Below are 15,155 nucleotides of genomic sequence, written 5' to 3'. Positions count from 1 at the left end.
ATATGGTTTTTCAAGAAAAAATTATGGAGTAAACATGGAAAATTTGATGATTTAATGTAAAATTTTTAAAGAGGAATTCTCTGTAAGGACCAGAATTTTAATGAGGGGGCCAGACATGCATAGTCTCAGAATTTGGTCATACTTGTATACAGAATCTATTACCACCCCACAATAACTTAAACAATAAAAAAATTCAAAGTTTCAGTACGGTTGCCATGGTAACCACTCATGCTTATTTCCATCCATTTTACATGGAACAAATACCCTTTTTTTGCCATTTTCTATAATTCAATTCTCATTATGCATAACTGATAGGGCAGTAACAAAGAAAACATGAACTTAATAAAGTTAAATCATGAAATAAATACATCTATTGGTAAATTTCGATATTTCCTTACTATAAAAAAAATATAGAAGGTCACCCCCCTTTTTCATTTTTTTGAAATGTCAAATTTTGTATGGATTTCTAAGGCTAATTTATAAAAATGCACCAAATCAGTGATAAAGTTATTACTCTTTTTAAAGAACATTATTATCATGCTGTCCAAAATTTAAAAAAATTTAGTGGGGTAAGAAGTATTTATAGTTAGACATGAACCCCAAAAAGCCCCAACCCAGTTGCAAATTTTCTGCATTTGACACATATCAAAGTAATGTTTTTTTCATTTTCTTATATTCAATTATTAACCAAAATGTTCAAAAAGGATAGGCCAATGAGATGCTATGAAAAACAAAAGATTTATAAGGAATTTTAGATCCATTCTCTAAAGGTCAAGGTCAGAGGTCAATGTCATAGATCTGAAATATTGACATTTTTACCAAAATTTGTAGATTTCTAATGATATTTCTGACTGTTTCTTTAATGTTAATAGTATATATCTACATTGTTTATTGCTATAAAGAAAGAAATACAAATAAGACTTGCCAGATTTAAAAAATCAAGATTGAAGGTCAAGGTCAAAATAAAAAAAAAATATGTTAAAAAAAATTACTCCACTTCCTGATATGTTTAAACTATCTTCATGTTACCTTCAATTAATAGATTAATATTCAATCTGATAACTTTAAGGGCATTATATATAAGTTTTTATAAATCAAACTGGTCAAATACCAAGGTCATTTCCACAAAATTCAAGGTCAAGTGTTCAGGTGAAATTACATGATCAAATATAGAAAAATAATATTTCGTCTAGTTTTAGTCTAGTATGATAACAGATCTTCTTGAATTGTTATCTTTAATCAAGCTAGTCAGTAAATCAGAATATGTCATTTTGAGGTCAAAAAAGTTCAAATTGCACTTTCAGGACAACTTCAAACTGTCAAGGTCAAATTTGCAAAATTCAAGTTTTTGCCTTGAAAAATGAGATATGGCGTTTGGTCGTACTAGAATTAACAAAATAACATAAAAGTACATATACATTTAAACTGAATTATATATATATATCTATAAATATGTTATTCAAAAACTACTAGATGATTGAGCTAAATGTTGGAAGAAACTGTTTGATCAAAGTTATAAAGTAACACTATCCAAAATCTCCTGTTTAAGGCATCTTTTGTTAGTTTCCTCTTCGGCAGATCTGAAATCTTCAAGGTCGGTCTTTCTGTCTTTGAGTGCCAACCTTGAAAAATAGGCTGTAATCTGCTGCCCAGTTAAATAGTCCTTCCTGGAAAATACATATTTCCCCTCTTCTTGCAGTGTCTCATCTCATCAGCTGCTTGAAAGGGATCAACTTTTCTTCCTGATACCTTCCCAATATCAAATTTCTCCTTCATGTAATTCACTTGAGATTGACTAAAAACTGTTCTTTTCTTTTTACCCTTCAGTGCCCATCCTTTTACTGATTCTGATGTACAGCAGTCATTAAAGTTACAATCCAGTTGAACCCTTGTTCCGTGAAACAAAGAATTAACCTTTTGCCCATACATAGATTTTGCTTTATCTTGAGTTGTTTTTTCATTGTGATAATCACAATTACCAACAATGATGTGTTGCTCCAGTGCACATTGAGTTTTAAAAGCTCTTGTGCAACCATCTTTTGGGCAATCATATGGCTGATTTATGGAGTTCGTCTTTTGTTTTTTTGGATTTGGTTCAATAAGTTCTTCTTCTTGTGCCATAACTGAAATGATTAAATAAACACATATTATTTTCTAACATTTTATTTCGTGTTTAAATATGATGAAATTATTACCAATAAATAATCACAGTCAACTGCAGTAATTCTCTTATTGAGAAACATGTAAAATGTATAACCTTTACTTTTACTGTTTAGTTTAACCTTGGATAGAAAATACAGATCATTTTATGTTCTGACTCTTCCACAATATTACATTTTTTTGGTTGAATTTTTCAGGTTGAATTTGTGTTCATCTTGTAATTAATTAACTCTTTTACAAGTGCAATTTATAAACAGGTGATGTATCCTGTCCAGTACTTTATATAAAAATTTACATATCATTTCATTGCATATACGAAAATAACCATCACAGTAAGTTAACATTGAAAAATTCACACTTTTTTCCTGTGTACAAGCTTTAGTATGCATTTAATCTCAAGCATCCAAAATATTCTTTTGAAACACCAAATACTATAATAATGGTGCTATGAAGCACCAAGATTTATGTCTATGACACAGATATTTTTACTGCAATGAAATGTAGGATAAATTTCAAATGAATTTTTAGTTTACCCTTTTTAGGATGTGATGGACTATGATTTGGTGGTATTACACATAAAGAAACCCAAGAAAAATCATGCAACTCTTAGGTTTAAAAGTAAAAAACTGAGTTGATTTAAATTGTTTTAATAAATTATAAAAAATAAAATGAAATTTAGCTGGAAGTTGAATACTGTAAATTCAGAAATTATTGCATGCATTTATTATTGCAATTTTTTCATTTTAGACTTATTGCAATTTTGATTTTTACAATTTTGAGAGAAAAAACTGTTCAATTCGTTCTAAAATATCTCTAAATTTGTGCTTCAATTATTGGGTCAACAACTCTTGCATTTTTCACAATGATAAAAACTTTGCAACTATTTCTGAATTTACAGTAACTGTTTATTTTAAAAACAAATGGATTACCTTCTTCCTCTAACAACTAAGGAGCTGTAATTGTCCAATCAACTTTAACCAACAGATTGGTTCTTTGCTCTGTGGTTCCAATGTTGTCCCTTGATATTCGCTTTCCTACAAAAAATATATACTTATTAATCACCATTTCCTATGGTCAAATTGATACAATCTCAATGTATTTCAACAACTAGTTTAAACTTCAGTGACAGAAATACTGTGACAAAATTTGTGAAAATCACACATGAAAGACAACTTATATTTGAACAGTTTCTCCATAGTTATCAAGATGAAAACCAAATAACTACTTTATTTGACATTTCTTCAAAAAGTGTAAAAAAAATTGATCAAAATGCACACAGCTTTATCAGAGCCATGCCAGGAGCATTACACTGATTTTGATTGACTTTTTGTTTGTTGGTATTTTAATGCCACTTTTAAGCACCTTTTTTTGGCTGTTTTGGGGCAATTAGGATGAATGGATGGAGGAAGCAGGGGTGACCTGAAAATACCACTGACTTTCGATAGGGAATCCTATTTAATATATTGGGTGTGTATAATGCATGATCAGAGAATGAACTAACAAACTTGGTGATGACTGGCTAGTGCATGATTACAGTAGCAATTTAGACAAATTGGTCACCAAGGTCCAAGCAGTAACTATTGACTATTTGTTTAAGCAAGAAAAAGTACAATAAATTAAATGTACGCCTTAACCATGTTAAACAAGCAGATGATGTTCTTTGAGACATAAAACTACATTTCTTAGTAATTCATAAGTCTGATTCATAATTCTGTTTATTACCTTCTCCTATTCCATATGCCTTCCAAACTGTTATTCCATTGACATCAAAAGAAAAATTATGCAATTGTGTAATTCCAGTAATTGGTTTAATCTGTGACTTCTCTGCATCCAAATTAGTTACAATGTCAACAACTCTAACCCTAAATGATCCTTTCTGTTTAACATCTATAGCCTGTAAAAAGAAGCAGAAATGAAAATTAGAATTGCTATGCTTATAAAAGTGCATAGCTTCCTGGATATGCATAATGAATACCAATTCTCTTATCATATAACTATGCATAACGTCTTGGCTGAAATTAATGCATACCATTTCTAAAATAATACTTTGTGTCCTCAGTTTATTGTTTGTTGTTCGTTATGCCATCTTGATGGGGTATGCCATTTTAATTGATTTTTACTGTAGTGTACACACTTTTGATGAACTGTGTTTATATATGATCTGTAACATGTTATTCAGGGAAGGGATGAAATCAAACTAGCAAGCAATGTTAAACCTTGCAATGTACTATGTGTGCCTGTCCCAAGTCAGATGCATTGTTACCTTGTTATTTGTTAATTAGGTTGTAATTTTTCTTAAGGTGTTCAAAAATAATTTTTCACTTATTTCAGCCCTGTACAGCATGCAATGCAGTAATGAATTTTGTTTTCTATTAAAGGTTATACAGTGACTTTATCTGATTATATATCTCTGATGGAGATTTGTTTCATTGTTTCATCAAGACATTCAAAACACATTATACCTTTTGTAATTGGTATACTTCTAACTATGTAATCTTCTTACTCTTAATGTTTGCATATAAATTTTCGTATACTAAATTTAAACTAAAGTATTTTATTCAGACTCACCTGTTTCATCTCCTCTGCAGATGTGACATCATGTCCCTCATTAATGTATCTTCTAACACATGCCTTGATATGTGAAGCCCTGCGGTCACATGGACCTGCAAAACATGTGTAAACTGTCAATACATAGAATGCAATGGTTGCAAAATCAATATTCATATACATTTTGTATGTGAAAAACTACAAAAAAAAGTTTTTCTGCAAATGCAAAAATCCGAATACCATTAGTCCATTATACATGTATACAATTTGGACAATACATTAATGCAGTTGCAGGTTACAAAAAACAACTTTTGATAATTCTTTTCCCATCTGAAGACAACAAAAAACAAAAAAAAACTTCAATCTAAAGCTGACTTGTATGTATGTGCCTGTCCCAAGTCAGGAGTCTGTAATTCAGTGGTTGTCGTTTGTTTATGTGTTAAATAATTGTTTTTCGTTCAATTTTTTATATAATTAAGGCCGTCAGTTTTCTTGTTTGAATTGTTTTACATTGTAATTTAGGGGACTTTTATAGCTAACTATGCGGTATGTGCTTTGCTCATTGTTGAAGGCCTTTCGGTTATCTCTAATTGTTGTCTCATTGGATATCATACCACATCTTCTTTTTTTATATTGAAATATTTTTTCTGTTGAAAAACCAAGTTGAAAACTATGAAATTTTACCTTTGCCATCCTGTGCTTCACTGAAGTTGTATGTTTTCAACTTATCTTCTAGTTCATCTTTAAGCGCTACCATCATCATTGTGTTCTTATAACATCCTGCATTATCAGAGAAGAAGTTTACCTCCTGTATGTTTGGTACTTGTTTTGTCAGATCATGGACTACATCACACAACACAGAAGCAGTAACAGAACCATCTTGAGATATCTAAAATATATCATGACAATGTTATATTACTTGTAAAAAGCCATTTGGATTAAACTTCTTAATCTGTGCTGTAAATTTAAACAATGCAGCTCAAAAATGATACAGAAATAAATAAAAAGGAAATCAGCATTCCTAATTATAACAAAATGATTTATTCATTGTTATTGTAAATTCAGAAAGTAATTGTCTGCTGTTATTATGAATTACTGAGATGAAACAACCTGGACACATTTTTTGCAATAATTTATGAATTTACAGAAATTGAAATAAATTACAAAAATTATTTCAAAGATTTGATATTGAAGTTGAATAAAAGTTAGCCTAATTTATATGCAAAGAACACATTCCAATTACCAAAAGATTTCTGAAAGCTAATAAATTATCTGAAGAAATTTTGATCTTTTCCAAAAGCTGAAAACTTGAAATAATAAATACCAATTATATCCCTTAATAGTTTTGTTCTTTAAGAAAAACTAGCAATATCTTTTTATTACCTGGGATGAAAAAATGTGTACATGTGTAATTGTCTTTAGTTCTTCCCCTTGTTTGTATAAAGTTACTGAAATATGCCAGTTGATTCCACGTTTGCCAAACCAGTCACTCTGTCCTTCTCTAAATTTGCGTGGTAGAAATTTCATTGCCCAGTCACATGTGATAAGTGCTTGATTCTCATTTAAATTCTTTAGTAGATCTTGTTTTGCACCTTCTTGATTCCTAGCTCTCATAGCATGACTTTTCCAATCTTTTATAGCTTCTACAGCATTTTCAACCTGAAAAAGTAAATTATGTTAAGAAAAGTGGTTAATTCCTAATTAACACACAGTCCTTCTTTTTAAATACAATTCAACGACCTAAGCCCTTACATACATGTATACCATCAATCTCAAAGCAATTCACCGAAGTCATTTCATGTCTATCAAGGGAGGTTACTACATTTTTATGATGGCAATTTGGAGAAAAAGAGTTTTTAAATAATGTTTTGTACTTAAATGTAATGGTTTGGACCACAGTATTGGATAATTAGCTAAGACAATTTAAAATTCCTTTTGTATACTTCTCCATTTAGTTAAGGAAATGGAAATAAGGTGATAAAAATTACCTGGAATACAATGGAATCTTCATTGTCCCATGTACCATTCTGTGTTAGAGTACTTATTTCAGCTAAAAAGTCTGTCAAGTCAATACACTGTTCACAACTGTGTTTATGCTGGGTGTTACAACTTTGGGAGAAGCACTTTTCACTATCACTTAGAGCAAACATTTGGCAATGATCTGGAACAGCATTCTTCTTTTGATATGTACCTTTTGATTTTAAAAAAATATAAACCATTAGAAAGATTTGTCCCAAACTTAAGAAATATAAAGGATTAACAGATCTATACATCCAAAAAAAATACAAAAAAATAAAACACAGTGAACATAATAATAATGAAAACAGGAGTCTCCATTGCTCAACTGAACAATTTTTTGGTTAAAATTCATAGTTATTTTCAGACCTACTAGTTTGAGTGAACTTGGATATTTGTTATTTTTCAAAGAAGTACTTCCATTCAACATTGTTCAAATGTGCCTTATGGTATCAATATATATATAGTGTGTGTGGTGACAATTACAGCTAGCTCAAGCTGTAATTCACTCATTGACAAGCTAACATGTCACATTCAATTTGTTTAATTATAATGTTTCCTATAACATGATTTAGACTATCAATATGTTTTCAAATACCTTGAAATCTGATTTGATATATCGCTTCCCATTTAGCAATTTGGATTTCAGTTCTTTCTTCTTTTCACTGAATATGCAGAGTTTTTCTATGATGGTTTCAAGATCTTGAAATGCCTTTCCACCCTCTGCGATGTAATAGTCAAGACCCTCAACACATTTCCTTACTGAGGCAGCACAGTCATTAAGGATCTTATACATTGTGCTTCTTCCTACAATTACAAATTTATAGTTGATTATACACATATAAATTTCAATTTGATAACACACCAATTTTTTATTGTCATTATGAATGAAATCAATATATTAATGACTACAACATCCTTATTTTCCGAGAAAAATCTATTTTATGTGTGCAATGTCTTTTTCAAATTAACAAGCAATAGCTGTCAAGGTGTCCCATGTTTCTTGTATATTATATCAACCTGAATACTAGATTACTATGTACATGCATGTATATATCACTGTTTCATGACTCTCAATTTATTTTCAACCCTTTATTTATAATTTGTTAACAGCTGTATACATCTGTGTTCAATACTTATCAAGGTACCAGGCTCATAATTTGTTCAACACCAGATGCGAGTTTTGTCAATTATTAAAAATTTCATCAGTGGGCTCAAATCAAAATAATTATAAGTTTAAAAGTGTTTATCTATTTTTATAAACTTACCTAAATGACCAACATTTTCTGAATCACAGAACTGAATGAACTGATTAATAAGAGATGAAGGTGCAAGGCTTCGAATCAAATTTGGCACAGCGACTATCTCTCCAGTTGTAAGCTTCATAGTCTTCATACCAAAAGGTAGATCTTTAACAACATCTGAACTGATAATAAAATCTATAAAGTGTTCTAACTCTGCTATGTCTATCTTGTTTCTCGTTAGTCTTTCTTTGGACACAGGGATGCCACAGCCTACTTCATCACTGTGCAGTTTGGCAGCATAAAATCGGTACTTTGTCAGATCCGGTATCATCTAAAAAAGAAATAAAAATTGAATAGATATAAAATCAACATAAATACTATCAATAAAAATAAATATCTGGAAAATTTAGACATATACATGATATATGTATTGTATTTAAAGCTTTGCCATCGTTAAAGGTAGAATTTACTCTTGCAATCTCAGTTTACCAAGCGAAGTGAAGAGAAGCTAGGTAAACCTATATTTGCGTCAATAAAATTATGTTTTTCTAAGGCCATGGCTTTAAACACAATACAGTTATCTCCATTATAATGCAATATATTCAAATAAATTCCATGTAATAAATATTTTGGCTCATTTCTGGGCCTTTTATAGCTGGTGACTATGTGATATGGGCTATGGTCATTGTTAAAGGCTGTACAGTGACGTATAGTTGATAATTTCTGTGTCATTTTTGTCTCTTGATGAGAGTTATATGTTTCATTGGCAACCATACCACATCTTCTTTTTATATTATATATATATATGACATATACAACTTGCAAATAAGATACAACATACCTCTCTGACCTCATTAAAGCTGTAACTTCTGGATAAAACTGAAAGAATTTGCCTTCTTAATGACCATGTTTCTGCTGAAATATATATGTCCTTTAATATAAGTGCTGTTTGATCAAGTGTAGAGGACTTTTCAGGTTTATGTGCTGAAATCACAGACTTGAACAACAAATCTCCCTCACCAGGGCAGATTGTTTCACAAATAGCTGACATACACTTTAGTGCTTTTGACAGGCATCTCTGCTTGGTTTTATCTGTAGATGATGATAATGGAATCAATTTTTCTTTCACAGGTGACACATCTGATATTGCCAGGAAGGAATTCAGCTTCTGTAACTTGTCCATCACACAAACTGATGCCTCTGAATATTGACTGTCACCTGTCTCTAAGCACATACTTTCACTCTCTGTTTGACTCTCTCCTTCTGTTACTGTTGTCTAAAAGAAAATATGCTTTAAGTAATATATTCTGAATTGGTTGTCTAATCATACATGAATTACAACTCAACAAATAACTCACACTTTTGAAAAAATGCAATACAACAAGAAAAATATGTCCACAGTGTACATTAATTGATGCCAGGTTGCATCCTCATTTCTTATTTTCATAAGGGAGCCAACACATTTGTGTCAAAACCTTTATTTGGCATATGGTTATGTAGTCTCATTGACATGCCTTCATCTTATTGTGTAAATCCAATATATATCAATTCAATACTTTAAAATTTATTTGTTAATATTAAAGATTAGATTATCTGTTATAATGTTAAAATGTAAAGTACCTTTTGGTGATCATTCCAAAGTTTTGTACAGGAATCAGAACTGTAGCGTTTGTCTTCTCTTTTCTCTCCATCAATGTTTAAAGCTAAATGTTTGTTATAGTCAATCTGAAAAGATAAAATTACGGTAATAATGAAATGAGAGCTTCATTAACATAATTGAACTAAATACTCTACCATATTTGTACTCATTTTTTTATTTTCTATATTTATGTTTTGCTATTGGGTGTGTTCATGAAAATCTGACTTGGCTGTATTTGACAAGAAACCATTTTGCCTTCGGTTTTTTAATTATGTTAAGTGCTTTTAGTTTGTACATTAACTACTAATGATATAGAGAAAAGTCAGCAAAACATAAAACATTTATATATAGAATATGTATTTTCTTGTATGTAATAAATTGCTATGTGTTGAAAGCCTTATAGTATAACCTTTACTAAATATAATGTTCTTGACAGACATTTGGTTTGAAGTGGTGAGTTTTCTCATTTGCAATTCATCCCAATTTTATTTTTTTTTTTTATTGATTTTTGTTCAGTTACTCTAATACTTTTAAAGCAAAAAATCTTTATGAAATATAAATATAAAAAAGAAGATGTGGTATGATAGCCTTTTTGAATATCTACATTTATTCATTCACAAATTCTTTCAAGTTCCAGATGATTTCAATGAATATCACAGGCGTAAATGATACAACCAAATACTGAGTTTATGTCATTATGTGTTTTATAAAAAAAATGATAACAGTATTTAGTATTTTGAAAGTTCATCAATATTTTTGGTGGAATAACATACTTTATCAGAAGGGTTTCTAATTGAATTAATAGCATTAAATGCAATTTATTAATATCAAATGAAAAATCATTTATCAATATACTATATATTTATTATTATATATACATATTATTATTTTTAATACAGTATAATAATATACAAAATACCTCTGACAATGTCTCTACAGAGATTTCCTCACTTGGCACTGAAACTTCAAGATGTTCATCTGGTTTGCCTGATGACAAGTGTTTTCTGCAGTTTGAACAGATAGCTGTTTGTAAAAAAATAACATGCTACATTCAATAATTTAAAAAAAAACATACATACAATATATTATGATACATTTTATTGAAAGTAAATAAATATAAGCAATAAACATGATAAAACTCTGTAAAGTTGACTTGATAGAATAAATTGTTGCTTATTGTAAAAAAAAAGTATTAAATGCACATACTAGTCTTACATAAAGATGCTATAAAAAAAAAGAAGAAATAAAAGCACTAAGAAGGTAAATGATTTAAAATTATTTAATAAGCGCATTTGCCTCCTTTATGGTGATCAGGCCCAACAGTAACAGTATATCAAGAGGCACAACAAACAAATATAAAATTAGGCATATTGTGTTTCAGTAGATAATTGAGTGCATTTATACAAACTCTGTGAGGAATATAATGTACATAGGTAATGGATTATTTTGCTTGGAGACACCCAATTGGTAGTAAAATATACTGGTTTTCAAGTAAATGTTGATGGTGTGTGTTGTACGAATCATACACATTTCAACAAAACTTTCACATTTCTTTTTAATATAGGAATTTTAGATTTGATATACTTTTTATCTGATACTATTTTAAGGTAAATGACATTTGCATACTAGATAATATTCTAGCAAATATTTCTTTACAAATTACTTTTTTTTTTATAAAATGCAATAATTTGATGTGTGCTTATTGTCTTTTATGTCACTTAAAAGTCAGAATATTTTATACAGCAAAATTTAACGGCGTTAGCGGCAACTCCTGTTAGCCTAACAGTTTGTAAAGGGAGGTAATTTGACATTTGTTCTAAAAAAGTATTTTAAGTACTGTTTATCAATCTAACATCTAGAACAGATGATATATGATCATAATCAACAACTCAGTGTTAGTAACACTGTCAATTCATTCATAATTTCGAAAATATTTTTGATGATTAAACCTCTACTTTATTCAAGATCTGTTTCAAGATGAAATGGGGTCAGAAATATTTTATTAAAATACAGATCATCCATATATATTTATATTCAATTATAAAGCATTTGATCAAATGATTGGCAATGAATTTTTATAATACTTACGGGTTCCAATAGCCAGTACAATGCCAGTACTGCTGTGAATCTTCATCATTGCATCCTTTGTTATGTTTCTCTCCGCCCGTGGAGCTGTCTTCTTATGATGTGAAAGTAGTGTTGGAATAGCACATCGAACAGATTTATTCTTAGACCGGTTTTTAACCATGATTTTCTCCAAATGAACATTACAAACTGAAAAGTTTTTGGTTCTCTGACAGAAAAACAGACCAACTTCTGACAATACTATGTCTGATGTTTCCCTTTCTATGTCACAGAGCTTTCAAAAGAACTACTACAACACACAGATGTGTCAAAACAACTTAACCTACAATTCATCTCACTGTTCTATGATTATTTCTCAACTAGGAGCACACATATTACCATCTTCTGTCGTCTGTTATGTTGTTATGGACAATAGATTGTTTTTGCTTCTAAATAAATGAGGCAATAAAAGGGAAGTAACTCTCTGACAAAAATGATGCTTATTTGAAAAATTTCAATGGTTATTGTAAAAAAAATAGTATTTACCCCACTAATGTTTTTTTCTTAATTGATTGTCTTTGGTAGCTTATTTTAAAATATCTATACTAAATTTAATGATGTTTGGTGCATTTAATATATTTTTCCTGTGAAAATTCTTAAGATTTTCAAGAAAAACAATGCAAAGCCCTATATATTGAGCTCTCACACAATCAATCAGGCCTCCAAGGTAAATTTAGACAAATTAAAATTTTCATTTTACCATTTCAATATTATTAATTTAGTGCATATTCATTTAATTAAACAAAGTCTCTGCAATTTGTATCATTTATCAAGAAACTCATTTTTTGGTTTAAATTTCAATATTAGAAATTTGACATGCTGTATCCATAGCAACCACAGCAACTCTATCAGATCTGAATACATTTTTGACTTACTATTACCAAATGAAGTGTCCCTACAAAAATTTTTGAAAATCTATGAACATTCATGTCTTCATGAGTTTGATCCTTAGGAAGAACTGGTGTTAAGAACTTTTTGTGGATTTCATGTGCTTTCGTATAATTGACTACCTATTTTGAAAAAATAAAATCAATAGTATTTCAGAAAAAAAGAGATAAATGCATTATTTTTGGGGATTTACAGATACACTTCAACAAGCCAACGATGTGTGCCAAATTATAGAAATCTGAGAAATAGACTATTCACGGCCGTTACCTGACTTTAATACAAAATTGTATTATACAGGTCATATTGCAGTCATACCACCTTCTCTGTAGCAAATACTAATACCCGTTTATTAGATGTTTAGTAGGCTAGCTATTGACGTACTGATAGTGTCAGATTTGAAGCCAATGACACTGATCTTACAAACATCTGGTCCTGAATTGCTAACAGACAAACGCAGACGGACATTATAATTTCTTTATATATTTGGAGCTTTGTGGTAAAAATTTGACAATGCGACTGAATGTAATATTAACATCATTAATCTGAATTATTTCATATCGGTAAGAATAAGCTTATCTTATTGGATAAAAAGAGGCCACATGACATTCTTTATTCTTCAGTAATAAGTTCCATTGGTCATTAACAGAACAACACGGACCGGAAAACCCGTCGTTAACAGACTTTTACATGATAATGACCGGTGGGGCGTGGTTTGTCTGTTTGAGTAACAGATTCAGATGTGTTTGCAGTTTACAGTTAGGAAAATGGACGACACGTCTGCTAGTGCAGATAACTCTAATGAACGTTTTGCTTTTGATGAAATTATTGTAAACTTATATAGATATCTAAAACTATGAACGGTCTTCACTCTTTCCTTAATAAATCGTACATTATCTCGAGTTTACTTTCAACAATTTGAATTTTTATTTTATGAAATCTTTTGAAAACATAGTTTCTCAATGAAATAAACATAATAGTTATTGAAAAACTGGTCATTATCGTGATAAATGGACAGCCCGTAGGTCGGTGGTATTAACAGCGACAGCGATAATGACCTCGCCTTTGGCTCAGTCATTATCGCTGTCTCAGTCAATACCACTGTCCTGTGGGCAGTCCATATATCACGATAATGACCAGTTTTTCAATAACTATTATGTAAATATAGATGGGAGAGGGTATGGGCATGACAAAACTAGTTTAACCCCGTCGCATATTATATGGGCCTATTCTAATTCTAGATTTAAGTCTCCACAGGGGTTCTAGGAAAGGGACCTGGTAGGGGCTTATGATTGACAAAGCAAGACAAAGCAAGATTTGCACATTAACCCCTTGCTCTCTATTGCAGCCAATAATTTAATAATTAGGACTGTTAAAATAGCTTTTATATGTTGAATTATTTGAAATGCAACAGAAATATCTTGAAAACCATTACAGTGATTTTCGTTTGTTGCTCTTTGAGATAAATGTTTTTATTTCGTTTTTTTGTACATTAATTAGCCCGCTGGTTTTCTCGTTTGAATTGTTTTACATATGTGATTTCGGGCCATTTATAGCTGACTATGCAGTATGCGCTTTGCTCATTGTAAAAGGCCATACAGTGACCTGTAGCTGTTAATTTCTGAGTCATTTGGTCTCTTTGGGAGAGTTGTCTCTTTGGCATTCCTATAACATCTTCTTTTTTATACTTATCTTGAGAGAAGATTGTGATTATCTCGTTTGTTTTGTGTGTTTTGTCATGTTCATTCTGCTGATTATGATATTTTTGGCATTAAGACTCTTTCACATATATTCATTGTACAATTTGAACAACATCTCAGTAAATATTTATACCCTATCATCGTTCATTTTCAGCCAATATGTTTCAGACAGTTTAACATTGTTATATATATTTTAGGATGATCACTTTGTAATAGTACTGACTGATCTTCAAATCATTATTGCCCTTACTTTTGATCAGCTGATCATACAATGCAATATTGTTTTATCAATTAGTAAAAAGGTGTAAAAATTCATTAGAAAATGAGTAATTACTGGTAATAACTGGGCAGTTTTAAGAATTACTGGTATTAAATTAGTGCAACAGGAATTACATGTAATTCCTAAATTTTAGTAATGACGTGTAATTTCTAATTTCATCTATTTACTGTAACATATATATATGCAAATTCTAAATCTTTTAGTGTTTCTTTTTAAATCAATGATGTCATGCTATGACATGAAATGAATAAAGGACTTTTGTCAGAAACGAGACAATTACAGCCAGTGACCACCGGAGGGTGACAATTCGACAAAAAAACGAAAGATGATGAAGAAAAAAACAACATAGATATTCTATTTCAAAGTAAGGCGTTATGTTGATTACACAAATCTTTGTTGGGAGTATTAATTGCATCAATGCACGAAAAATATCAAATCTGAATCACGTATGTTTTTATTAAATGATGTGTGAACAAATATATTTTTTTCAAAAAAACAAAACAAAAATCGGTATAACATATAAACTTATAAATGATATATGAATTAATTAACATATGCAA

General features: G+C 30.3%; 1 protein-coding gene across 1 annotated transcript; it reads right to left on the bottom strand.

The window, feature by feature from the left end:
• Positions 1-334: 334 nt before the first annotated feature.
• Positions 335-12,693, bottom strand: LOC143075235 (uncharacterized). Its single transcript, XM_076250592.1, has 12 exons — positions 11,695-12,693; positions 10,526-10,629; positions 9,588-9,692; positions 8,809-9,243; positions 7,992-8,298; positions 7,322-7,530; positions 6,091-6,366; positions 5,392-5,596; positions 4,729-4,823; positions 3,883-4,054; positions 3,090-3,194; positions 335-2,123 (listed from the first exon to the last, which is right to left on the bottom strand). The coding sequence occupies exons 1-11, from the start codon at positions 11,852-11,854 to the stop codon at positions 3,106-3,108; spliced, it is 2,157 nt and encodes a 718-aa protein (XP_076106707.1). The 5' UTR covers positions 11,855-12,693; the 3' UTR covers positions 335-2,123; positions 3,090-3,105.
• Positions 12,694-15,155: the final 2,462 nt, after the last annotated feature.

This window comes from Mytilus galloprovincialis, chromosome 5 (assembly GCF_965363235.1).
Source record: "Mytilus galloprovincialis chromosome 5, xbMytGall1.hap1.1, whole genome shotgun sequence".
Classification (NCBI taxonomy): domain Eukaryota; kingdom Metazoa; phylum Mollusca; class Bivalvia; order Mytilida; family Mytilidae; genus Mytilus; species Mytilus galloprovincialis.
The sequence above is the reverse complement of the archived record's forward strand: the minus strand, read 5'-3'. Positions and strand labels throughout refer to the sequence as shown.

Excerpts from the sequence above, each read along its gene's own strand:
- LOC143075235 (XM_076250592.1), bottom strand. The coding sequence starts at position 11,854 with ATGGTTAAAAACCGGTCTAAGAATAAATCTGTTCGATGTGCTATTCCA. Across the intron at positions 7,531-7,991 it reads AGAAAATGTTGGTCATTTAG|GAAGAAGCACAATGTATAAG; the intron begins GTAAGTTTATAA and ends TTGTAATTGTAG. Across the intron at positions 5,597-6,090 it reads TACACATTTTTTCATCCCAG|ATATCTCAAGATGGTTCTGT; the intron begins GTAATAAAAAGA and ends GATATATTTTAG.